The following is a 25,669-nucleotide window of genomic DNA, read 5'->3' as shown; positions in this document are numbered from 1 at the left end:
TTCTTGGAGATTCGGATTACAAAGACGCCAAGCATCGGTGAGTTTATGTTGGGAGATGGTGTGGGAGAAGGATTTATGAGGTTTGTTAGGAATGAAATGCGCTTTGGAATTCCTGTCTAGAAAGGGATCCAAGGGCTGATTGCAGTCTCCTGCTAAAATAAAATTATCATCAATGAATCTGGTGACGTGTTGGGAAAATGAATGCCAGAAAGTGGGATCACCAGTGGTAGGGGCATATACATTTAGGAGAGAAATTGGAACATTCTTAATAGAGAGTTTAACATAAGTCCAACGGCCCTCATTATCCGACTCTTGAGCAATCATAGAAGGAGAAAGAGCTTTGTGACATAAAATGGCAACTCCATTGCGTTTACCATCCCCAGGGGAAAAATAAACATCACCCACCCAGCTTCTTTTCAACTTAACAGATTCTTCAGCAGTCAAATGGGTTTCTTGTAAAAAAGCAATGTCCACATTCAAACGCGAAAGATGAGACAAGATTCTTTGTCGTTTGATAGGTGAGTTGACGCCCTTAACATTCCAAGTAATTATTTTAAGAGACATATCATTTCAAAGAAGAAGAAAAAAAAGAAAAGCAGAGGAGAATAATAAAAAAGTACTGAAAAAAGAAGATGCGGAAAAAATGAGAAGGCAGTCCAGGACCATATCATACCGAAGAAAAAGAAGAAGACAAAAGAGAGAGAAGGGGGTGCAAAGGAGACCAAAAGAATGGAAACGCCAAAAAGAATAAGAGAGTCAATAAAAAGTAGTGCATTATAATAGGGAGTAAAAGAATGAGGGAAGAAGAAATAGGATGAGAGAAAGAAAAGTAGAGGCGAGTTGTGTAGGGGAGAGGAGAAGGTAGTCCAAGAAGCAGGCAGAATAATAGATATAAGACAGCAATAGAAGAGTATTCGAGAACCAAGAAGAAGAGACACCTGTGAAACAGAGAAAATTGGGAGACGAAAAAGTAAAAAAGAAACAAGGAGGAAAGTGAACAACTGGGAGGAAAGGGAAAACATACTTACGAAGGGTAGAGATAGGGAGGGTTGATCACCAGGGGAAGGGTACGCGAGGAGATGAATGAGGGGGGAGCGCCAGGCAAAGGAAGCAAGCGTCCGATGCAAACGAACCAACAGGTCGGGGGAAGACGCCAAACATATGGTAGAACCTGCAAGGAGAAGGGAGGAAAGACAATAATGAATGAGACGAATGAGAAAGGGTGAAAACAGGACAATAATGAGTAGCAAAAAAGGTACGCAAACAGGCGGCAGTGAACAATACTAACTGATGAACAAGGAGAGAAGAAATACGGAGGAGAATGAGGGGGAGAACAGGGGAGCATGAGAACAAGAGCCGCCTGAAAACATAACAAGAACAAGCAAGAGGACATTCAACCATGCACGACAAGCGTGCAGATTAACTGAAATAACAAAGCGTTAACACGCAAAAATCATGGTGGAAAAGCTGACGATGAGCTAGAAAAGTCCATATCAGAGGCTTGAGTTGCATTCAGAAAGCTCCGTAGGCGAACAGGATCTTCATATGTCGTAGTTTTATTGTTGTAGGTCACTCGGAATAGGCATGGGTGGAAAAGACCGTATCTGGCTCCAAGGGCACGAAGTTCTGGCCGCATGTCCAAGAAGGCCTTGCGTCGAGTAGCTGTAGCTCTGGCATAATCCTGTGCAAAGAAAAGGTTAGAGCCCGACCATTGCAATCGAGGTGAGGCACGGGCCGCTGAAATAACCTTGAGGAGGTCAGTGTATTCTAAGAAGTACATGATGACACCTCTTGGTCGTGAAGAAGGGGAGGAAGTAGAAGGGAGGCGGCCCAACCGGTGTGCACGCTGGATGTTAAGCGTGGTGTCTTCAGGTAGGTGAAGGAGCTTGGGTAGAAATGATTTGAAGAAGGCAATGGGATCAGTCCCCTCGCAATTCTCCGCAAGGCCGTAGAGACGAAGATTGTTGCGCCTGTTACGATTCTCCAATTCTTCAACCTGCTTTTGAAGGGAAGAGATTTGAGATTGCATGTGAGTTACCTTAGAAGATGACTCCTGTAGGGCTGTCAGGGAATGTTCTACTGTAGTCACTCTAGTATCCATCTGAGACCAGTTATCAATAAGAACCTGCAACTTAGAGTTAGTTTCTTCCATGAAGGGTCTGAGGGCGCGTATTTCCTCCAGCAACAGCTCCATGGAAACAGCCGATGTGGACCCCGGTGGCGATGGAGGGTCTTTGTGAGGACGTTTCGACGTGACCTTCCCTGAAGGCGGTATGGGCCGCTCCGTACCAGACTGCGACATTGGAGTGGTAAGTTCTTGAGAGGCCTCAAGGTGCGCCAGTGCAGAGAAGACCTTGGAATTCTTAATGAAGACGCGGCGCGGAGGTTTAGAGGTGCGAGAGGATGCCTTCCTTTCCATAAAAACAGAGAACAATAATGTCCGCTACTAGTCCAGAGGCAGTGAAGAGTACACGTCGGAGCTTCTAACTGAAAAACTGCGCAAGGTACAGATAGGCCATGGAGTGAGGAAAATGGAAGGAACAGCAACCAAGTCTCTAATTGAAGAAGTTAGGACATAGGTGACGAGAACAAAAAGCCATCTTGGGGACAAAGTGCAGAGAAATGGCGCCTCATGGAGCAAAGAAGGTCCGTAAAAAGGAAGACTTCATAAGGATAAGGGGAGCAAATGAAGGAGAACGCACACAGAAACTGCGTTCAGCACTGCTCCAAGTTGTAAATAGCGTGAGACAGATGGCCAAGGAAGAAAGCAGCTAAGTCAGTGTAAAAGTAAATCAGCCTGAATGCTTTTGGAGGGTGCCTGAGGAGACGAGAGAGCATTTGCTCAAAATGGCCACCAGAGGGAGAAAAAACACAATCCAAACTTGCCAGAACTCATGTAGAGGCAGCTCACAGGATACACAGGCAGCAGTAAAAAAAAAAAAAAAAAAAGAAGCAGAAATCACCTCATCATGAGGAGTTGGCGCTGCGTAGGGCTCCTTGGAAAAAGCGCATTGGTGTGTGACGGGAGCGCCGCAGTCCGCGCTGAGGACACACAAAATGGCGGGCGCGACTATCACTCAGCCGCGTCCGCTACGAAAACATGAAGAACGGCCACACCGCCGCCCGGAAAGGTCCGCAGGTCAGAGCCCCGTCGTCGCTGCAGACTCCGGTGGAGAAATAACAGCGTTGCAGGTACAGTGGTGCTGGAGAAAGCGGCGAAGTCCCCTGGCGACCGGGAGCGCCTACATCCGCGCTGCCGTCCCCGCCGGGCGCCAAGCCACGCCCCCCCTCCTCAATCTTCTTAATCTGCAGCACTTCTGATAAATGTATTTGTTCCCTTAGGAGTTTCCTGTACGGTACAATTTCTTTAAGTGGGGTGGGATGGAAATTGTTAGCATGCAGAGTGCTGTTGTCTACACTCAACTTTCCTTTCACTGATAGAGCTTGTGAATTTCAAATTCAAGTCATTCTCATTGATCTCAAACACACATAGATGAGCTGACATGAAGTCCCCCTTCCAGATAACAAATGCATCATCTATGAAGCAGACCCACAATATGAATGAATTATTTTATTTATATTGCACAGTTACTTAAAACCATTTGCAATACGTCTTACATAGAGTTTAAAAAGAAAATTGAAGCAGCCATCATAAAAGAAAAACATGTACATGCAACATGTACATGCAACACTATCAACACATAGTAAAAGGGTAAACATGTACATTAGTAAAATGGCAAGAAACTGCCAGTTCAACATTTTTGCAAAATTTCATATAAGTTCTAAAATTTTATTGCTAAAGTGACATCTTCACCTACTGGTTGGTGGAGGCAAATTACTTATTAAACCAAATTGTCTTTCATCTTGCCTGACCCCTCTTCTTCCATAAGCCTAATTCGAAGCTCGGCCATGTATCTCCCAAACCTGGCCAAGTCCGACGGTAGAGTGCAGGAAAAAAGTACAGAGACAGCTTCTTTTTCTGTTCGAACCCCATTATGCAGCCATATTTGTTTTAAAAGATTCTGACGGTGCTGAAGCATACCTGGACAGCAACAAATCAAGTGTAGCAGAGATTCATGTTTATAGTTGCAGAGTCTGCATCTGATTATATGTTGAAGGGACTTCCTCCCAGGGTTTAATTCTTTGACCCACAATATACTATCTGTCCATTTTTAGGTCGAGCCTAGACGAAAGCAAAGCGAAGCTTTGCTGTCTAGGGCTCGACAACTTATGTAATCACTTTCAGGGGAATGTAGACAGCAGACTGTCACGAGCGTCTCCTGCCGGAGATTCAACCTCGTGAGCGCGCACGTCGACGTGCCTCATTTTCCCATTCTCAAACAAAGCCACACTCACGCATGCGCACATACACACACTGCATACACACACACACGCACCCCCCCTTAAACAGACACACGCTGGATACACACACGCACCCCCCCCTTAAACAGACGCACGCACAGACACACTCAAACAGACACGCGCGCGTACACCCCCACCCCCACTCACCGGGCTCCTCTCCCCTTACGCATGGGAAGGCACTGTGCTAGAAGGTGCGCTGTCTGTAATCACCGCCGCCTCCCACAGCGGCATTGTATGGAAATTAAAAGTTGCCTCCCCGTAAACACCGCCGCAGCCCGGGAACTTCGGTAGCCTCGCAAATCCCGAGCGCAGCTCCTCTGACGTCAGACGAGGAGCCGCGCTGGGATTGGTGCCGGTGGGGCCGTTGCCTGGCAACGGAAGTGTCGTCGACGCCGGGCGGGAGGGGCTTCTTCGCTCCTCACCCGGGCAGCGCCTGCAAGGATGTAACACAATCACATAATCTCCCCGTGCTTACAAGAAAATAAATATTTCCTTGTGTAATATAACTGTTGCTCACCGTTACCTTCGGGTCGAGGTTGCGGTATATAAAATTGCCCCAAAAAAACATAAAACGCGATGGTGAACTGCGCTAAGAAAGCAGAGCCTGATGGAGCCTGAGGCGGCCATGGAGCCGGGCCTCAGGATAGGTGCACACGCTTGAAAGACATCCGCTGTGAACTCGTATGGCGGCGTTAGCTGAAGTGGCAGGACAGGACAGGTGCATTGCGTGTGCACATGGCGCTCGGACAGCCCATGTGCGCGCTCACGGCGTCTTTCAGACAGCCGATGTGCACCCGCAGCTTCTCTTCTCTTGCGATCTCGGAACTTTTGCGAGCTCCCCCACGCCTTCACTTTTGCGAGCGAGGCTCGCCTCTCTGCTAAGGCGTGTCACCCGTGCCAGCGCTCAGCGTGCCTGCTGCCTCCTCAGCACAGCCTGCTCCTGTGCCTTCGTATACAGAGCCCCTCAGACGCAGCACTCGCTCCTTGCCTCCTCACTCGGTCCGGGGAGCCTAAGCCCACGTGGCACTGAACTTCATCGCCGGGCAAGGGACCCCAAGCCTCAGGTCGCTGTGAACCATCCCGGCGCGCCCTGCTGCCGAGCCCCGTGATGGAGGAGACTGACCTGCTTTGGGAGCGGCTCGGGCCATCAAAGTAAGTGCTGCTCTGGCTTTCGCTTTCCCTCCCGTCTTTTCAGTTGTCGTCATGTGTTGACATCAGTTCTCGCCCTCCTCCCGATGTCCGCATTGCAAATGCTTGTTTTCATCGTATGAAGCTTGGCTCACTGTTAATGCTTTAAGCCTGGGGCCTTAACTCATAAATGCCTCTAAGGTCAAATGTCATGAAGGTTTGTGTTTTTTAATGAGTTAATATGGCCGTATTTGGCATCTTGTACAGCGCTTGATCCTGCCGTTTGGTCATTCTTAACCTTGTAAAAGAAAGCTGCTGTGACTGTCTCAAATCCTCACCTTTTCAAACTTAGCAGTCAGACAAAATGCAGCGACAGCCCTGAAGGATTCATATTGGTGACCTGCCCGTGAACTCACAGATCTTTGCAGTCAGCGTGTTAACCCACTGAGCTATCTTACCAACTGATGAACAGAAAGCGTATCAAATAATTATTACAAACAAAATCATACCATTGTAGTGGCATACCTTGCACCAGAGGGCATTACGTTTATGTCTCTGATCTGACAATGGCACATGACTATATTTAGTTATACACATAGGAGTTTTGCTCTGCATGTGTCTTGTAACTATCACAGCGAGCTAGTCTATAGACCCTGACACGCAGGGTTGTACAAGGTACAAACTTTATGGCTCTACATTTCTGCTTCAGGTAACCCGGGAGTCTTTATGGCTGTACACAAAGACATTCAGGCATTTAATAGTTCTCCATCTAGGAGGCTGCCAAACAGATTAAAACGCACTGCTTGCACTTTTGTAGTGAAAAATAGCACAATAGAATCCCCACTTGTGTGGAACCAAATCTCCAGCGTAAGAGACCGTTTTAGGCACTAAAGGTGGTTAAAAATGAACACACCCCATCTCTGTGTGTGAAAACGGTTCACAAGACGTGTCACATTTAAATGTAATCTTATGTTGATGTCACACAGTTCAAGTGCACCAGGTTTTGTTTCGATGAAACACAACTTTCATACACACTAACACATCATTGTGGCTCACAACAAATGAAAAAGAGTCCAGTAACATCGTCTGAGGTTACGGCAACGGCACCCTTGAAAATAGGCATGTGAGAGGTGTGACCCAATGTAAAACGTAGATCCAGCACACGGAGAAACGGACTGTTGGAGGTTGTAGAACGAGCTTGCCATGCTGTAGTGGGAGTTGTGGTGGGTCTCCAGTACATGTAAGTTAAGATTCAACCCCCTCCCCTTTCTATGAGTAGTAGTGATTGCACCATCAAGGCGGTGTCACTGCTCTATAGGTTCACTCAATAACCAGAAGTACAATACAACCTGTCCCACCCAGTCTTGCCATAGGTATATTGTATTGTATTGTAATTGCATTTATATAGCGCTTACTACCCCTGATGAGGCGTCAAAGCCCTTTTTCGGCGGGTAGCACGCTACTACGGACCCCTTGAAGGATTAGTGTTGAATTAGTATAGTGAAACATGCAAGTGCATTTTAAGTGGTGGATAGGTTAATCAGTTATTTGGATTTGAAATGGTAGCAGAAGGAAAGAGGAGGACAAAGGTTTGTATTTATATAGCGCTTGTTGACGCACGCTATTCAGGAAGCCTACAAAGGATTAGTGGTGAATTAATATGGTGAAATGTGAAGTAATTTCAGTGGTGGATATTAGTCAGTTACTTGGAGTGAGAAGGATAGCGGAGGGATAAAAGGGGAAGAAAGATTTGCATTCATATAGCACTTGTTACCCCTGTTGGATGTTGAATAGCTTTTCTGGTGAGTAGCACGCCACTCCAGAACCGTACCATTAACCATGCAAAACTCACAGTAGTACAAATGCAATGCAATAGATTTCGCAATTACAACAAAGTGAGCTATTGCCATTTTGCATTACACCGTTTAATTAATGCTTCACGAAAGGAAAAAAAAAACACTAACATTTACAATGCCAATAGCTCAAAACAATATAATTGCGAGACCTATTGCATTGTAAATGCTTGTTCAACAGGGGGTTGTTGAGCACCAGCTCCTCCCACCAGCCCATATGCAAATGACCATTGCTGGGGGCGATGCAGGCGTCCATCGCCAGGTCTGGTGGTCTTTTAATGTGTCCACTGTTGGGGCCTTTGTTTGACATCATAGTTACAGCTTCAAATCCCAGCTGCTCCACTCGGCCTTTCATCTTTCTGGTGTCAATAAAATGAGTGCCATTGAGTTGGATCACAATAAACCTCTGTTATTCCGCGCCAACATACCCTTGGGTGAACGTGCGCTTTACCAATACCCATGTTATTTTATTGCCGTTCTTTGCTGTTCAGAAATGTCATTATTGAAGAAAAATGTATTGTCATCCATTCAATCATACTGAAGACCATTTTAGTATGTTTTACAGAATCTAATCCGCCTTGCTTTCCAAAATGAACCACTGCTCTTAAGTTATCACCATGATGTATGCTGGTCTACAAAGATAAAAGGTCATGAGTAACATGTCTTTCTCCCAACTTACTTCAAAGATTTCTTTGAAAAAATCAGTTAATTTTCGAACTTTGTTGAGACATAGAGATATATGCTCATTCAGTGGTAAAAAAACACATTTTACTGTGACATACTTGGGTTTGGTGGTTATAACTGACTTTACATTTAAAAAAAAAAGGAATTCACTGATTTAAAAAAAAATAAAAGGATTAAAGTGACATCATAGTTTGGCCTTGTATAATATAAAACCTATTGTATTCAAACAAAAAATAAAATTCACCAGCTATAGTTAATTCGGAGTACCATTATGTCTGCCCCTCAATGTACTGCATATGGCCACACATATTACATCACTCATGACGTGTTAAATATAATTTATATCACTGATAACACCATAGTTACAGAGTGCACATTTGCATGTCCATAGCATGTAAATAGCGTAAGCACTGGATGCAAGCATGATTGTTGAAAGGTATGTGCCTCACAGTTTACAAGCCACTAAAGTTTGGGATGCACGTGTTTCTCTCTGTTAAACAAGATAAAGCTGATTGCCCCGGATGTGGGTTGGAGAGCTATGTTTGAAAGTAAGTTAAGGTTTAAAACCCAAGCCTCCTCTCTGAGAGAGGTCAGTACTCCTTTTATTTAGAAAAATACGGGGACCCCTGCAGACCAAATGTACTTGCCATGCGTAGGGAAATATGACTATTATGTAAAGAAAACCATAGCAAGTTTCTATAGGTGAATACAATTGTAATCATTTGTGCAAATCACCCAATACCACTGTAGAAGAATATTTTCATTTTATTGATTTTATACTTATAGTGATTCATAAATTCATTGATCATCTATGATACTTTATATATTTCTTTTTTCAAACTTTTTTGGGATACACAGATATAAATTCATATACATATACATTTTAAGATGGTAACAAATGCAGTTGTATGGTTTTCCGTTCAGGTTATGCAATGATGTTAATTAGTCTGTAGTGACATATCTGAAAGTTGATGATTTTGATGATGGCCGGCGGCAGAATTGAAAACAGTATTTAATTGCACATAGATGATCAATGAATTTATGAATCACTATAAAATGTATAAAATCAATAAAATTAAAATATTCTTCTACAGTTGTGTTGGGTGATTTGCACAATTGATTACAATTTTACTAACCTATATCCACACCTAGAACTTATTAGCTCTCTTAGTATTCAGAAGCTTGCTGTAGTTTTCTTTACATAATAGAGGTCAATACTCCACCAGTGGCTGTCTTGGTGCATGCCCATATCAAATAGTTGTAATGTAATTCTGTAGACCCATTCTCCGTAGCAAGAACGTTTACAAAGCTTCGATGTTATGCCAAGAACTTTGCTGAGATTGTGAGGCATTGGAGATTGTTGAATAATGTAGCATGAAATGGCGTCCACTTTGTAGTTTATCTCTCGTTGGTGGTGTTGTCATGGTGCTGTGGCTGTATGCCACTGTACCCACAACCTCTGGAACGAGTGTCGTGCATCTCACTGTGGTCCATAAGGCCTGCAAATAAGTCTGTTTACAGTAGCAAATGTATACCTGTCAACCCCTTTGCTGAAAACTGCAGATCATGTGACATATTTGTGGGTAGTCCCATTACAGTTCATAGAAAATTGTCTTCGCCTGTACTTTGTTGAAATATTTCAAGGAAAAACCCCTATGGACGGTGTCACAGTAATGTCATTTAACACGTTGAGTGATTTAATATGAGGTCATAAGCAGTGCAAGATGTGGGCGCAAGTTATAGTTGGCTCAGTGTACGATAATGGGGGATTTGTTTTTTTCTTGGATTTGGTAATAAAATAAAACTGCCTGCATCACTTTACTAAGCACATGTACGGTGAGCTACAGAATGATGCCAACTGTGATAATGGGCACATCCTCGTTCTTTTGATTCCTTTATTTTACGGGTGTGCTGCACCGCATCTGCAAACTGCATTGCCTATGCCAGAAGGTACAATAGATGACTTATTGGCTTAGGCAATGCTTACTGCATTTCCCCTTGGCCTTGCGAGCCCCACTCCCAACCACTAGTATATGTAGTAGACCTTTTGTACTCACTACCGTTCCTATGTGATCAATATTTACTGAGATGTAATGATTGCTCTGGTGTTGTGATTGCAAACAGGAGGCCAGCATAACTTTAGTGGGAGGTGTGATCGAATTTGTGCTACAACGGGCTTCCAGGTTGGAATACTACTTTGGCTGTAATTCCAAAATATGATGGGTTGTAATTACTAGGAATCTACTAATGGTATGAGTAAATGATGATCCAGATTCTTGACAGTGTAAGATGGAACGCTGATGCACCGCACTCGGCCCGTTTCTTGGAACGACCGGCGGGGATAAAATGAAGCAAGGGGCATGGACCATCAAAAAATTGGGGAGGGGTTGAGAATGTTTGTGAATACAGCCGTGCCATTCTTGCAGGATTCAAGGAACGTTATGCTGAAAGCCCAGACCTAACTGAAGGACAAAAGGGATGGAAAAATGTTAATGCCTATATATGAGAGGACACAGTGCATGTAATCCTACAGACCATCAGAATTGAGTAAAAAAGAGAATGTCCCACGATAGAGGAATAAAGCGGCTCAATGCAATAGAGCTCTAGGGTAAGGAACGGAGAAAGCTCAATGAAGGGTAGAGCGGTCAGTAGTACATCTTTCTACGCACATCGGCGGAGGGCTTGCTGGTATCAGCACATGCCAAGCCTGCCGGTTCACTTGGGCATAGCATAGCTTTGGGGTTTGTGGTGGTCCTTGGAGTGATGTTTCTGAGAGTCTGAAGTGGGTTGCATGCCCGTCGATCTCCAGAGTGCCGTCTGCTTGGATTGTGGAATGCGTTAGTCACTATTGTAACTCTTGACCTTTGCAGGTTTGGTGATGACTGGAAGAAGAAGCTTCAGCTTCCCCCAAGGGATCAGCGAGTTAGGACAACGGTTAGTTGACTTCCTGTTCTAATCAAATCCGATTCTATTGTTACCATCATTCTGATTAATCTGCCTCAATCCATATAGGGGGTTATAAAGCGGTCTGTCGTGAATGTGTCCCGGCACCCAACTCTTACATTCATGGAGTTCTTTCACTTTTCCAGGACGTTACAGCTACAAAAGGCAACGAGTTTGAAGACTACTGTCTAAAGCGCGAGCTTCTCATGGGTATCTTTGAAATGGGCTGGGAAAAGCCATCTCCGATCCAGGTGAGAAAAGAAAAGGCTGTCTGGGGATGAGGCAGTGTGTGAGAGCAGGGACTTGAGTCCGACAAGAGTCTGGATGCATACCAAATCAAGCCATCTAGACCAGGGACATTATAAATAAGCCCACGGCCAACGACGCCTGCGTGTGGCTCTTCAGTAATACCTGTATACTGTGTGTATCGGAAGCACAAGACTGAAGGATGATATTTAGTTAGTACATGAATACGATTTGGAACTACAGAAAATGTAAGACTAAATGTTGAGTGCATTTGTGCAATCTGTATCGAACGGAGAATTGACTACTATATTGATACTACTTCCATCGATAGTATGTAGTTGATGGTTGAATATTAAGCTAGTATATGTCTACCATCTGCCTCAAGAGCAGAGAATTGAAGGGTAAATGTTAAGGACATGTATAGTACTTGTATCAAGAGCAGAGAATCCAAGTGTGTATATTAAGTTAGTGCATGTATACTATCTTCTTTTAGAGCAGACAGTCAGAGTAAATATCTTGTAGATGTGCACCCTCTTAAGAACAGTTTAAAGGATGGTGTGCCTCGCTTCTTTTTCTCTACTTTTGCAAGTGGTATGCTTGTCGAGGATAACGTAGCTGCATAATTTTTATGTGAATGCTTGTATTCACTTGAGGGTAGGTGACTTCTATTTGTCGTCCTTGTTTTGGCAGGAGGAAAGCATCCCCATCGCACTTTCTGGGAGAGACATCCTTGCAAGAGCCAAGAACGGGACGGGAAAGAGTGGTGCTTACCTCATCCCTCTGCTGGAGAGACTTGATGTGAAGAAGGTGCACGTCCAAGGTAAGAGTACCTGGTGGTTCGTAAATGGCAGAGTGAAGTTTAGAGCATCTCCCATGTGCGATCTCTGTAACATAGATGCTTCATCTTGAAATGTCGAATACAAAGTACTGTTTTTATGTTTGCCAAATATAAATGTAAAAAATTAACCATAAACTGGGTTTAAGAAACTATATTAAATTAATATTTCGAAAATAGAATGCAGGGAATGTCTCTAGGTATGCTGCTGTCTTAACCAAGCGGAATTTGACACACCATGTTAAAGTAGTCATCTGCCTCAGCGTCTTCCACCTGTCCATCTTCCCTAAAGTAGCCAGGAGTTGGCTCGTCGAGTTGAACCCTTACGCTGCAAATTAGATGTTGTCTGTGTCACTGGTTCAAATCTCAGCACAACAAACCTCTGCTTTCCATCCTTCTAAACCTATACACCATTTCTACTGAGCGGGTAATATGAACCTCTATTATGTAGAGCACTGTAATAAAGCCACAGCTGGTCGGGCATTTTTTGATGGGGCTTCTTATTGTGAGAGTTGAAGCCTGTTCTCAATCTAAACGCTTCCAACGAGTGTAGTGAAAAAAGAACCGTGCAGGATCCTTTCCATGACCCAGACCTAACAAGTGCTCAGGTGATGATTGGAAGGTATCTCTGCAAAGGCTGAAAACTTCTCCAAGTTCTTTCTCCTGTGCAATGAATATTTTGAGCTCGCTCACGTTCTCCTTGTATCTGAATCGTGGTAACCGTAGTGCCAGCTGGTCTGTATGTGCGGGAAGTGCAGGTATTCCTTAGCGGGGGACACAGGCTAGCTTGCTGCTTACACTGCAGAAAGACAGTAAAGGTTTTACAGTGTAGGATTCTTTCTGAACCCCCTAGATCAGCATTGGAAGCATGGAAGCACATCTATTCAATCTGAGGTCTGCGCTTCTTTTCCAGACTGGAACAAGCAGTTGGAGTTTAGATATTGACATTGTTAGTGCGTATGATCCCGTGATTGCAGTGTAATGTAATGTGTACTTATGAAGCGCACTGCAACCCATCGGGTATCCTGGCGCTAAAGAGACGGAAAAGACACCTATAACAGAGACAAGTGAGCATTAAACTCTGGGATAGAGCCAGGTTTTTATTTTCTTTCGAAACGGCAAAAGATCTTTACCCCAGTATTGGAACTTTCATAGATTCCCATGCTTTGTATCATTCCCCGTCGTTGAAATGGGAGCCTCTGTAAATAACAAAAAATACCATAGAAAAAGGTACAAAAGAGAAAACTAGGCCTAGGCCTCATCTCATTTTGTAGCTTATCAACCTCTTTTTGTAAAAGAGACCAAACTTTCTGCAACAACCAATCAGAAGAGCCTCACCCCTTGGAACCTTCCTGAGAGAGCCTCAGATTTTCTACCGCACGTTCACCCTCAGTAGTCCTCACAAAAACCCCGTGCTCGGATTTTAGCGCTGCCGGGGGCAGAGGAACTCTGGCGCCATTTCGCGCCAAACCTTGGCCATGCCCACTCCAGTGAGGCCACGCCTTCCCACTCCATTCATCAATGTGCATTCTCCGGACGCGCAGCGGATGAGCGCAGCGGGCGCGCCTAAGGCGAGCCCATCTGCGCCCGTCCGCGACCGACTGGGGCACGTCACTCTGCCCATGCCACCCAATACCCATCTGCTGACTTGCTCGACCTGCATGCCCCCTGGCCCCTAGCCCCGTCCATATGCACACAGCTTGAGCATCTGGGCCTGGGACACGCTCGAGACAACTTTCCCGAGCTTAACGCGGTCACGGCCTCTACCCCTCTTCAATCCGCCTCTCACTCCCCCTCCCGCCCCCCCCCGTCCGTTCACTACCCCCCAGTCTCGAGCTTAAAGTGAGCTACCTCAACACCCGCTCACTAGCAAAACATCAGACGGAAATCTACCACCTCTTAGAGGCCTGACATACTGTTTTTAACTGAAACCTGGTTGCATGACGGATCCTCTCCCGACATCCTGGCTGCCATCCCGCCGGGCTACTACATCCTTCAAGCCACAGGGCCTCCGGCAAACCCGGGGGGGGAGTGGCAGCGATCATCAAGCTCCCTATTAGATTTTCCATCCTCACCGTACCCTCTATTACCCAGGTCGATTGCCTAGCACTTAGACTGGAATCCTCAGTATCACCCCTTACCTGTGTTTTAGTCTACCGCCCTCCTCAGCCCATGCCCGACTTTCCATCTATGTTCGGAGATCTCTTATCTCAGGTAGTCATTAACAACTCTAAAACTCTAGTCCTCGGAGACTTCAACTACTGGCCCCAGGATGAGAAGGAAAGCGCCTGTTCGGAGGCCTTCTCCGATCTACTTCGCAGTTTGAACTGCCACCAACATGTTAACACTGCCACGCATTCGAAAGGCCACATACTGGACCAGGTCTGGACCTCCAACATAGAGATCTCGGCCCCCCTCATACTGCCGTGTGTATGGTCCGACCACTCTCTTATCTCCTTCTCCCTCAAAGCTCCTTCCTGCCCCTGCAGGCCCCTGGAAACCAATTTCTCAGCCCGAAACTGGAATAAACTGACAGCCAATTCATCGATTTACTCAGTTCCTCCCTTCCCCCTGAGTCCAACTCAATAGACACTCAAGCCTCAAATCTAAGTCACTGGCTTGAGTCCGCCAGTGATGTGGTCACCCCCCACAAACGGGTCAAAATCAAACGCCCCCATGACGCTCAGAAATGGTTCACAGAGGACCTTAAATTCTTAAAACTCTGTCTCAGACAGGCCGAGCGTCGCTGGCGCAAAAATTATGCCCCCGAAGCTAGGCTAGAGTTCTTAACCCTACTTAAAGGGTACAAATCCTCCATAGCGCTAGCCAAGACCACGTACTTTTCCAATAAAATTGTGGAGTCAGCCAATAAAGCTAAAAACATCTTTTCGATTGTGGAGGAGCTATCTCACCCCGACAGGATCTCTATCAAACCTCTTCCTTCCCAGGGGCTCTGTGATTCTCTCAATCACTTCTTTGTTGAGAAGATCGCAAAAATTAAAAACAGCATCCTGGTGCTGCCCTCTCCTGACTTCTCTGGGTCCCCACTAACCCCCACGTTGACCCCCTTAACCCCCACTCCTTCACTCAAATCCCCCTCATTTCGGAGGCGGACTTTCCCGCTCTCCTTAGCAAAGTCACCTCAGGCTCTCCCACCGACTATTGTCCCCCCAAGATCCTACACGAGGTCTTCACTGCCTGCTCTACCCCCCCCTTGGCACTCCTGAATAACTCCCTTACTCTCGGCCTAGTCCCTAACACCTTCAAGACAGCTGAGGTAGTGCCTATTGTAAAAAAAAACAATAGCTGACCCCACGATCATGAGCAACTTTCGCCCCATCTCCCTCCTCCCTTACCTCAGTAAGGTGCTCGAGACCCATGTCACTAACACCCTGAGCTCTTTTTTTGAGCAGTCTCACTTTCTCGACTCCCAACAGGCCGGGTTCAGACCTGCCCAGTCCACAGAGATGGTCATTCTCTCTGTCATGGAAGAACTGCGCAGGGGAGCCGACTCTAACATCAGTCAGGCCTTGGTGCTCCTAGATCTGTCGGCCGCCTTCGACACGGTCGACAATGCCATCCTGGTCGACCGTGTCAGGCAGGCTGGGATAGGGGGCTCTGCCCTTGATTGGTTCCGCTCGTTCCTCACCAGCCGCCAACAAGCGGTCAGGCTATCCCAGTTTTCTGCGGATAGGGTAGGGCTGACCTGCGGCGTGCCACAGGGCTCCTCTCTATCCCCCCTCCTTTTTAACCTATACCTCACCCCTCTGATCAGTTCCCTCCGAGACAAGAATGTCACCGCGTCCAACTACGCGGATGACATCCAGCTCGTCTTTAACATTGACTCCTCGGCCCGGTCAGTATCCGACTTCCAAGCCACCCTCTGCCACATCAGCAACTGGATGGAGGCAAACCATTTGAAACTCAATCCCGACAAGACCGAACTGGTTCTTGTCGGAGGGCCCTCCAATCCTCGGAATTCCAACTTCTGGCCCGCTAGCTTGGGCCTTCCTCCCTGCCCAACCGACTCGGCCAAAAGTCTGGGGGTCATTATCACTAAAGATCTCTCGATGAAACCCCAGATAAATGCCACTGTCTCCTCTTGCTTCTTCCAACTGCGCAAAATTCGTAAAATCGCGCGTTTCCTTACCATCGAAGCCCTTATCTTGGCTCTCTTGGCGTTAGTCGTCTCCAGAATGAGAAATTTCCTAGTTATCACAAAGGAAAGTTTCAATTCTATTAAGGACGCGGAGGCGAGGATTTTGCTAGTCCTTTCTCCATTTTATTGGACAGCAAGTTAAAAGTAATAAACAAAAAACATTAAAACCATGGACTACCCACACCAACATGGCAGCGGTAGTCATGGTAGCACATCATCCAATAAGAGTCCATCAATCAGCATATAGGGATTCCCAGCCGGTAGTCCTTCCTCTTTCTTGGGTGCTGCCGCAGGAAAGAAGTCATCTATCCACTAGTCCGCTTTCTGATCGGAGCCTAGGGAAGAGAAAAAATAATAATATCTTGTCCAGAACAATGTTGAACGAAGTCAAGAACATTGCAATGGAATAAATAAACAGTTGCAGAAAGATGAAAAACATAATTGAACAGTAATCCAATATATACCATAAGATACAGGATAAAAATTACTTCCCTTAGACGAAGAAGAAATCATCAGAATCCAGTCTTGGGAGGGAAGGCTCGATAAAGCCTGGGTGGGAAAATCCTCGCCTCCGCGTCCTTAATAGAATTGAAACTTTCCTTTGTGATAACTAGGAAATTTCTCATTCTATGTCAGGAAGCGGAGGCGAGGATTTTGCTAGTTCAAAGCTTACTCACCACCAGCGATGCCGCCTCATGGATTGGTTTAAAGTAAAACTTTTTGAAAGTTGAATCCGAAGACCAATCCGCAGCATTCATAATATCTTCCAAGCGTCCCCCTACCTGCACAGCCTTGGAAGCCATTGCACCTCTAGTGGAATGAGCCCCAAAGTCAGTGATATTAATGCCAGCTTCGGACATAATCCACCTGACCCATCTGGCAATGGTGGGAGAGGAAACTGCTTTAAAAGGTTTTTTAACCGCAATAAGTAATTGTCTCTCGCCCAGAGGACGGAGTTCAAGAGTAACATCCTCATAAGTTTTTAGGCAACGAACAACACAGAGTTTAGGTGAATCTGGGAATGCTGGATAAGATACTGACCTGGTATTACATTTGGTTCTTCTTGAAACTGTGAACGTAACACCCTCCGGGGTAAACACCCTGGCCGAGATATCCAGAGCGCGAACATCCGAAGCTCGCTTACAAGAAATCAAACAGAGAAGAATCGCCAATTTTGCAGAAAGTTCCTTGCGCGAAAGGTACTGATTATCCTGCCAGGACTTAAGGAAATTCAAAACCACATTAAAATCCCATAACCCAGAATAACGGGGTTCTGGGGGACGTGAAAGGCGAATACCCTTGAGAAGTTTACAAACCCAAGGATGCTCACCCACCGGAGAGCCATCAACAAGAGCATGACCAGCAGAAATTGCCGACCTGAAGGAATTAATGGTGCTGTATGCCAATTTCTTTTGGAAAAGATCAGCGAGGAAGTTAATCACATCAGTGACAGAGGAGCCCATGGGATCCAGGTGTTTTGCCACACACCAACGAACCTATCTGTTCCACGTTGATCTATAACGCTTAGTGGTGTTGGGGGCCCAGGCTCCTCTAATGAGGAGCTCAGCGTCTTTCGAAAGCGAGTCGCAAGACCAACGTCCCCTGAAATCTTCCAGGCCATGAGATGTAGATGGCCTTGGAGAACTAGAGGATGCGGGTGACCCAACGGATCCGTCAGAATGTGATCGAACGACGGTAACCGAAGAGGACTGTCCCAGGACAGTTCTAGAAGAGAAGGAAACCAGCATTGGGCTCTCCAGATTGGAGTGATCAAAATCAGAGAAGCTCTCTGTCTGTGGACCTGAGCTGCAACCCTCTGAATGAAAAGGAAAGGAGGAAACGCATAAGCTGGAAACTGGGACCAATCCTGTAGGAAGGCATCCACTGCTTCCGCCCCCGGATCCGGTTTCCAGCTGTAGAAGCGGGGAAGCTGGGCGTTCCATCTGGACGCAAACAAGTCCATCTCTGGCAGACCCCAAAGGTCCGAAATCCTCTGAAAAACCGAATGATCCAGCCTCCAATCGCTGGCATCCCGAAAATTCCTGGATTGCCAATCCGCCACCGTGTTCAGATCGCCTGGGAGATACTCCGCCGTGACCGAAATCTGATGAAGGCAGTAGTTCCAGAAGTCCTTCGCAAGATCCGCTAGGACCTTGGAGTGAGTGCCGCCCAAACGATTGATATATCTGACCGCAGTCGTGTTGTCCATCCGGAGAAGAACACAACACGAGACCTTGGTCGTGGTGAAAGAGCGGATTGCGAAAGAACCCGCGAGGAGTTCCAAGCAATTGATGTGGAGGTGAAGTTCGTCCTCCGTCCACCTGCCGCCCACCGAGAGGGAGCCGCACCGGGCACCCCAACCCTGGCGGCTGGCATCCGATTCGATCACAAGATCCGGACGGGAACCGAAAATCGCCTTCCCGTTCCACGCATCCATGTGATCCAACCACCAAAGAAGTTTTGACCGGGCTTCCAAATTTAAGGAAATCAGTTCCGAGTAAGTGAGACCCTTGCGAAGGTGAAACGCTTGTAGTCTCTGGAGAGCCCTGTAATGAAGAGGGCCTGGAAAAAAGGCCTGGATCGATGAAGACAGTAAGCCCACAATCCTGGCCAACTGACGGAGGGATATTCGATCCCGACGGAGAACTTTGCGAATCTCCTTCTTGATCTTGGAGATCTTTTGAGAAGGAAGATGAAGCGTTGCGTCCGTAGTTATGATCAGAAATCCCAGGAAAGTAATTTCCTGACGTGGAATCAAATCCGACTTCTGGGTATTGATGATGAAGCCCAGTGACTGAAGAAGGGAAATTGTAACCTGAAGGTGGTGAAGGAGGTTTTTGGACTGATTCATTAAAAGAATGTCGTAAATTATTAGGCGAATCCCCATGGTACGGAGATGTTCTACCACCGGGCGCAGGAGTTTGGTAAAGCACCAAGGTGCTGAGGAAAGACCAAAGGGGAGCGAGCGAAATTCGTAAACTTGATCCTTCCACAGGAACTGGAGGAACCGACAATGAGGAGGGAAGATTGGAACTGAAAGATAAGCATCCTTCAGATCCAAACGAACCAACCAATCGTTTTGTAACAGAAGGTCCCTCAACAGATGGATGCCCTCCATCTTGAAATGTCTGTAAATCAGCCATTCGTTGAAGGAACGGAGGTTGATTACCGGTCTGAACCCTTTGTCTTTCTTTTCCACAAGAAAGATATTGCTGAGGAAACCGTTTGGGTGAAGAAAAGAGGGGATAATGGCGCCTTTTTGTAACATAGCCCGAACTTCCAAGTCTATAAGCTCCTGCTCTGTGACTGAAAAAACTAGAGGGCGAGGACGAGAGAGTTGAACGGGGGAACCGTAAAACTCGATGTGAAACCCCTGAAAGGTCTCCAGAACCCAAGGGTCTGATGTTATCGACGACCAGGCCTGGGGAAATAACGCTAACCTTCCCCCCATTCGAAGCGGAGATATGATGCAAAATCTTACCATTAAATCCTCTGGAGTTGGACTGGTTACCAACACGTCCCCTGCCTTGGCCTCTGCCACCTCTGGAAGGGTAAAAGGAACCCTGTCGTCCATCATTCCAGCCGTTGTTTCTTCTGGATTGACCTCTATTGGGGCCTTGCTGGAATTGGCGGCCGGAAGAGCGACCCCTGCCTCTGCCGGCCCCGCCAAAAACCTTTTTAGGAAAAAACTTCTTCATAGAAGCTTGTGCTTTGTCTAGGGCAGAAAAGGTAGCAACGAACTTCCCTAACTCCTTCACAAAGGGGTCCCCAAACAAAGCACCTTGCGCAATCGGGCCCGCTTCTGAGGATGACAACTCTCCCAGCTTTGGATCAATCTTAAGTAACAAGGATCGTCGACGCTCCGCTGAAAGAGCACAATTAGCATTACCAAGAAGGCACATAGCCCTTTGCGACCAACCAGCAATGTCATCAACCGAGAGAGGCACGCCTGACTCTTTAGAACGTTGGGCTAATTCAATTATTTTTGTCAGGGGACCAACTACATCCAGCAGTTTATCCTGACAGACTTTCCAAGACCTATCTATACCCTTTTTAGGGTCCTTGATATACTTGGCAAAGAAGGTGCACAACTTTGGATCAATTTCAGGGGTGCATGCCACCCTAAAAGGAAGAGAAGGGCGGGGGCACTCAGAACGCAGGCGTAAACGTACATCCTGAGGTAAAGGCTGTCGAAGCTTCGCAGCGACATAATCAGCAGTAGACTGTTCAGGAAACCATTCTGATGACCTGGGTCTAAAAATAGTAGATGGGTCAAACATATCAGGAGGCACAAGCTCACCCTCCGAAAGACTAGGAGCACTAGGCTTTGGGCGCCAAGACCTGCTCACATCAGAAAATTCCTCTGAGGAAGCATCCTCATCCTCATCTACATAACCGTCCTCTTCATCATCTCCCTCAGTGGGGAACCCTTCCTCCGGGTCAAGGTCCTGGGTGGCAAAACCACCAGTCTCTCCGGGTGAGTCGTCCCCCCCGGTAGGGTGCGCTTCTAAGCGTGCGCGCACTCTTACGAAAGACTTCAGATAATTTACTGCAGCCCTCCAGGTGCCCCGCATCACGCTTTCTGGCCGTACGTGATGGAACACAAGACACACCACTGGGCCCTGCCCCGCTGTCCCCAAAAACACCTGAATCAGTCTTGAACACATGGGCTGACAGCTTATTGACACTGTCCTGCAAAGGTGCCAGAGCTTGTGCAATCGCAGAAGAGAGAAGCCTGTCCACCTCTGCAGGAGAGCGTGAAAGAGGCAGTTGTGGCTGATCAATAGAATTCGCCACCTCAACATTGGAAGGACCGGACTGCATATTAGCAGAAAAACTGGTACCCATAAAATAAACACCCCAACTATATAATAGTGGAAGCCCCTCACACAGGTACCACAACAGTTTAAAACCTTTCACCAAGCCTGGGACTGAAAAGAACTGACCCAAATTTTTGTAACAATTTAATTTAAATTTCAGTCATAAAACATATCGTGCCGTCAGAATACAGCGTCAGTGTGAGGGACGAGGCAGAAAAAACAATGGAAGCACAATGCCTCAGCGCGTTTCTACTCAAGCGCGAAGAGCGCTGAGGAGAACAGCCGGTCGGCGTCAGAAGCCGGCACCCAGACTGCGCACGCGCGTAGGAGAAACGCTCGGGCTGAAAGCCTACCGCGTTAAACAATAGTCAAATAAACGGCCTACAGCAAAGTCAAATACCAATAACAATTATAAAATAAAGCTGTCTACAATGAATTTCAAAAACTGCCACGACAAAGATCAAGCTGAAGTAAAACGTGACTTATCTTGCCGAGGCAGCAATGGAGAAAGAGGAAGGACTACCGGCTGGGAATCCCTATATGCTGATTGATGGACTCTTATTGGTTGATGTGCTACCATGACTACCGCTGCCATGTTGGTTTGGGTAGTCCATGGTTTTAATGTTTTTTGTTTATTACTTTTAACTTGCTGTCCAATAAAATGGAGAAAGGAATAGCAAAATCCTCGCCTCCGCTTCCTGACATAGAATTGACTACGCCAATTCCTTGTACGTTGGCATCCCTGACTACCAACTCAAACGTCTGCAGCTCAGAATCAGGCAGCACGCCTCATTTTCCATCAACCGAGGCACCGCCACACCAGCCCTTTGCTAAAGTTCCTACACTGGCTCCCTGTTTCTGAACGCTGCAAATTCAAGTTAGGCTGCCTCATCTTCAAATCTTTGGCCGGCTTAGGCCCTACATTCATCTCCTCGCTTATTCATCCTTATGTCCCCTCCCGTAATCTGCGCTCCGCTCACTTGGCCCTTCTCAAAGTCCCCAGAGTCAAGCGCAAGAAATGGGGAGGCCTAAGATTCTCGTTCCTAGCTCCATCTCTCTGGAACGCCCTCCCCCTGGTCATTAGGTCGGCTTCGCCCTACACCCACTTCAGATCCCTCCTTAAGACTCACCTGTTTCGCTTAGCTTATAATTAAAACCGAAATTTCTCCTCCTCTTTTCCGGTCCCTCTCACTCCTCTCTGTCTTCACCCCTGCTTCTGCCTCAGGTGGTGGCCTACTGTCCTTTTGCCTCAGCGCCAAGAAACTGCATAGTGTATGTTGCGCTTTACAAATGCCTTTCACATCACATCACGTTGTGCTGAGGGAGTCTCCACTGGGCTTTGCTCAGCTTTTCTTCTACAACTTGAAAACAGCCTTTTTTCTTGGGAAAATGTCTGACAAGGAAAAGAAAGCTTTGTTCAAGGCTTGTGCTACTTGCTCTAAAAAGCGTCTGTATGTAGATGACAAGCATACAGATTGCATTTATTGCTTGTACCCGGACCACAAGGCTACAGAGTGTAAAATCTGCAGAACCTTCTCTACTAAGACTTTGAGAGACAGGGAAGGCCGACTTTTGACCTGGCTCCAAAAGATGAAATCAAGGAAGGAGGTTGTTTCCAGTGAGGATGAGGATTCTTCTTCGGCTTCCTCTACAAGATCAATGAAAAGGGGTAGGTCTTCCCCTTCGACCTCTGCTGAGCCTCCTTCTAAATCCACTCAAAAGATCTCTGATAGGTCTGGTGGTTCTGATCCCATAAAATCTCGTCACCGAGGTGTAAAGGAGAAAGTGAGTGCTGAGGTTATTTCTGCTCAGAAAGTCCCCCAGGAGCCTCCTGTAGCCTCTCAGCCTTCAGAGAAACCAAAAGGTTTTAAAAAACCTGCTTCTCTGCCTCAGGACACGAAGTCCGTGAAGAAATCCCGCTCGTCGACGGTAACATCCTCAGGTACGTCGGCGACGACGAAAATCCATCATTCTGCCAATTCTGCCCCATCGACGGAGGACGTCGACTATGGCAGCTTCAACGTCGACGATTGGACTATCTTCCTCGTCGACGAGATTGGTATCCTCGACGTCGACGAGGATGACGCCGTTGGTGGTGTCGACAATAACGGCGACGATGGCTATGGCGACGACAGCCTTGATTCTGACGACGAGCTCGTCGACAGTGCCGTCGACGCTTACACCTTAGTCGACGATGATTGGTTCTCCATCGACGATGGTCTCGTCGACGGTGGAAAAAGTACGGATTGTGATAAAAAGACGACAAATTACGCCGCAGATGACGTCCCTGCGAAGGGTGACTCCCCTACCTCCTGCTTTACTTTTTGATGAAGATAATTCAGAGGAGGAAGAAGATGAGGACAATGATGGTCCTTATGGAGCTGCTTATAGTCCTTCGCAGCTCCTGGTGAAATATCAGGACTCGGATTCTGATGGCTATTATGAGGAGATGCGTGAACCTCCTCCTAGAGAGAGACAGCAGGAACAATCCCAGCAAGGTATGGTGGCAATGCCTTCTTCACTTATATCGGACCTGCAGATGATGCTCATAGACTACAGGAAGCGATTTCCTTCACAACCTCCTGAAACCATTCACATGCCTACTCCTCCTGCCCCGCCTCCCACTTCAACGGAGGTTCGGCCAAGGAATCCAGAACCTGAGGAGGTTCATCAACCATCGGTTCCGGTACAAACAGTTCAGGATGATGATGATTCCTCGGACGAGGAGGTGACGGAGGTCCCTAATCCTAATAGAGAATGGGACGATTACGTGCTACCAGGTCCATCTTCTCCTTCAAATGATCCAGTGGATTCACCACCTGCAGACATAGGTGGTTTCCATAACCTCATGGAGCGGGCTTCCAAACGATTTGGCTTACCAGTAACTACAGTTCAGACGGACTGTTTTCTATATGATTTCAAGGAGCCGTACAAAAGATCCGTCCGCTCGATTCCCATCATAGACCATGTGTGGTCTGAGGGAGTGAAAGCTATGCAATCTCCAGCAACCGTCATCCCGGTCTTACCGTGACTAGAAAAGAAGTACAGGGCACCGATGGTAGTCCGGCGTGCCTGGTTGGCCAGCCAAGGCCGGACTCCGTAATTTCCCAGGCGGCCCAGAGGAAGTTAAAGAATCCGGCGGCTCCTCTGACCTCTCCACCGGACAAGGAAGGTAGACGCCTGGACAATGTGGGGAAGAGGTTTTCCTCTGTCAAGTCTTCTAGTTCGTACCTCCAATGCGTTGGCCATCTTAGGCCGCTATGATCGCCAGATGTGGTGTGATATGGCTCCTTTGATAGACCAGTTACCGGAGGGTACTAAGATGGATGCACGGAAAATTTTGGATGGAGAGCGGTCTTCTGCAGAAATCATTGACCATGGACATAGCGACAACAGCTTTCAGAGCCTTAGCAGGTTCGGCTGTCCTTAGGAGACAAGGCTGGCTTCGGGCGACCTGGTTTCGCCCTGAGGTACAGAACAAGATATTGTATATGCCTTATGACGGAGACATGCTTTTTGGTAAGCATATCGATGAGGCCTTACAGGATATCAAAAAGGACACAGAAACAGCCAAGTCCTTAGGCACTCTTCAATATCGTAAAGTGCCATTCCGAGGAGCGAAGGGAAAGAATTTTAACAGAGGAGGGTACCAACAATGTTACTCCTCATATTTTCAATTGTCACAGTCCTACAGGCTACAGTATACACCGAGGCAAGGTCAATCTGCTTCTTTCTCTCTGCAGCAAAGCAAAAGCCGTCAAGGTCGCCAGGGCAGAGACAATGCTAAACGCCAATAGCGGCCTCCTGGCTCTTTCTACTGTTCCTCCCCCTCCAATGACATCAGTGGGGGGCAGGATCTCTCATTGTCCGACAACCTGGAAAACGATTACATCAGACCAGTGGGTCTTGAATATCATTCAGTGTGGCCACACCTTGGAGTTTCAACAACTTCCTCCAACCAGAGCTCCTGGCGCCAGCGAATTGAAACAGCTACGGCTCTTACGTCTCGAAGCCCACCAACTTTTCATCAAGGGGGCGATGGAACCTGTCCCTCTCTCACAAAAAGGGAAAGGTTTTTATTCTAGGTTCTGCCTGGTTCGCAAAACGGAAGAGAAATGGCGTCCAATATTAGATCTATGGGAGCTCAACACCTATCTCATAAAACTTTCCTTCAGGATGGTCACCCTGCAAGATATTCTGCGTCTGCTGAACAAAGGGGACTACATGGCGACAATGGATTTGGAGGACGCATACTTCCATGTTCCGATCCATCCAGCTCACAGGCAATACCTACGCTTCACGGTAGGCAAGAGCCATTTTCAATTCAAGGTGCTTCCATTTGGTCTCAGGTCAGCACCACGGATATTTACCAAGTACTTGCTCCAGTAGAAGCATTTCTAAGAAAGCAATCTCTAGAAGTCTTTCCCTACCTAGACGATTGGCTTATAAAGGCTCCGACCTTCCAAGCAGCCTCCTGGGCTGTCTCAAGTTGCATCCAACTTTTCAGCCCCCTGGGCCTGCAACTCAACAAGGAAAAATCGATCCTTTGCCCATCCAGGTCGGCAAAGTTTCTAGGATCTATCCTGGACTTGGATCAATGCAAGACTTTTCTGACGGAAGAACGTCAGAACAAGCTTTT

At 46.9% G+C, this 25,669-nt stretch overlaps 2 protein-coding genes across 3 annotated transcripts in view; one reads left to right on the top strand and one right to left on the bottom strand.

Moving 5' to 3' along the window:
* Positions 1–25,669, top strand: part of LOC144767918 (putative ATP-dependent RNA helicase DDX6) — a 189,064-nt gene that overhangs the window by 49,229 nt on the left and 114,166 nt on the right. For both annotated transcript variants that reach the window (XM_078651257.1, XM_078651256.1), the window contains exons 3-5: positions 10,898–10,961; positions 11,117–11,221; positions 11,907–12,036. In XM_078651257.1, coding sequence (XP_078507383.1) covers positions 10,898–10,961; positions 11,117–11,221; positions 11,907–12,036 — 299 coding nt within the window. The remainder of the gene's footprint in view (positions 1–10,897; positions 10,962–11,116; positions 11,222–11,906; positions 12,037–25,669) is intronic.
* Positions 16,523–20,784, bottom strand: LOC144770988 (uncharacterized). The gene is made up of 2 exons (XM_078655859.1): positions 19,692–20,784; positions 16,523–16,545 (listed from the first exon to the last, which is right to left on the bottom strand). The coding sequence occupies exons 1-2, from the start codon at positions 20,782–20,784 to the stop codon at positions 16,523–16,525; spliced, it is 1,116 nt and encodes a 371-aa protein (XP_078511985.1).

This window comes from Lissotriton helveticus, chromosome 7, assembly GCF_964261635.1.
Source record: "Lissotriton helveticus chromosome 7, aLisHel1.1, whole genome shotgun sequence".
NCBI classification, from domain to species: Eukaryota; Metazoa; Chordata; class Amphibia; order Caudata; family Salamandridae; genus Lissotriton; species Lissotriton helveticus.
Note: the sequence above shows the minus strand (reverse complement) of the source record. Positions and strands in the feature narration are given on the sequence as shown.

Excerpts from the sequence above, each read along its gene's own strand:
- LOC144770988 (XM_078655859.1), bottom strand. The coding sequence starts at position 20,784 with ATGCGGGGCACCTGGAGGGCTGCAGTAAATTATCTGAAGTCTTTCGTA. Across the intron at positions 16,546-19,691 it reads CAACTCCAGAGGATTTAATG|GCTCCGATCAGAAAGCGGAC; the intron begins GTAAGATTTTGC and ends TCTCTTCCCTAG.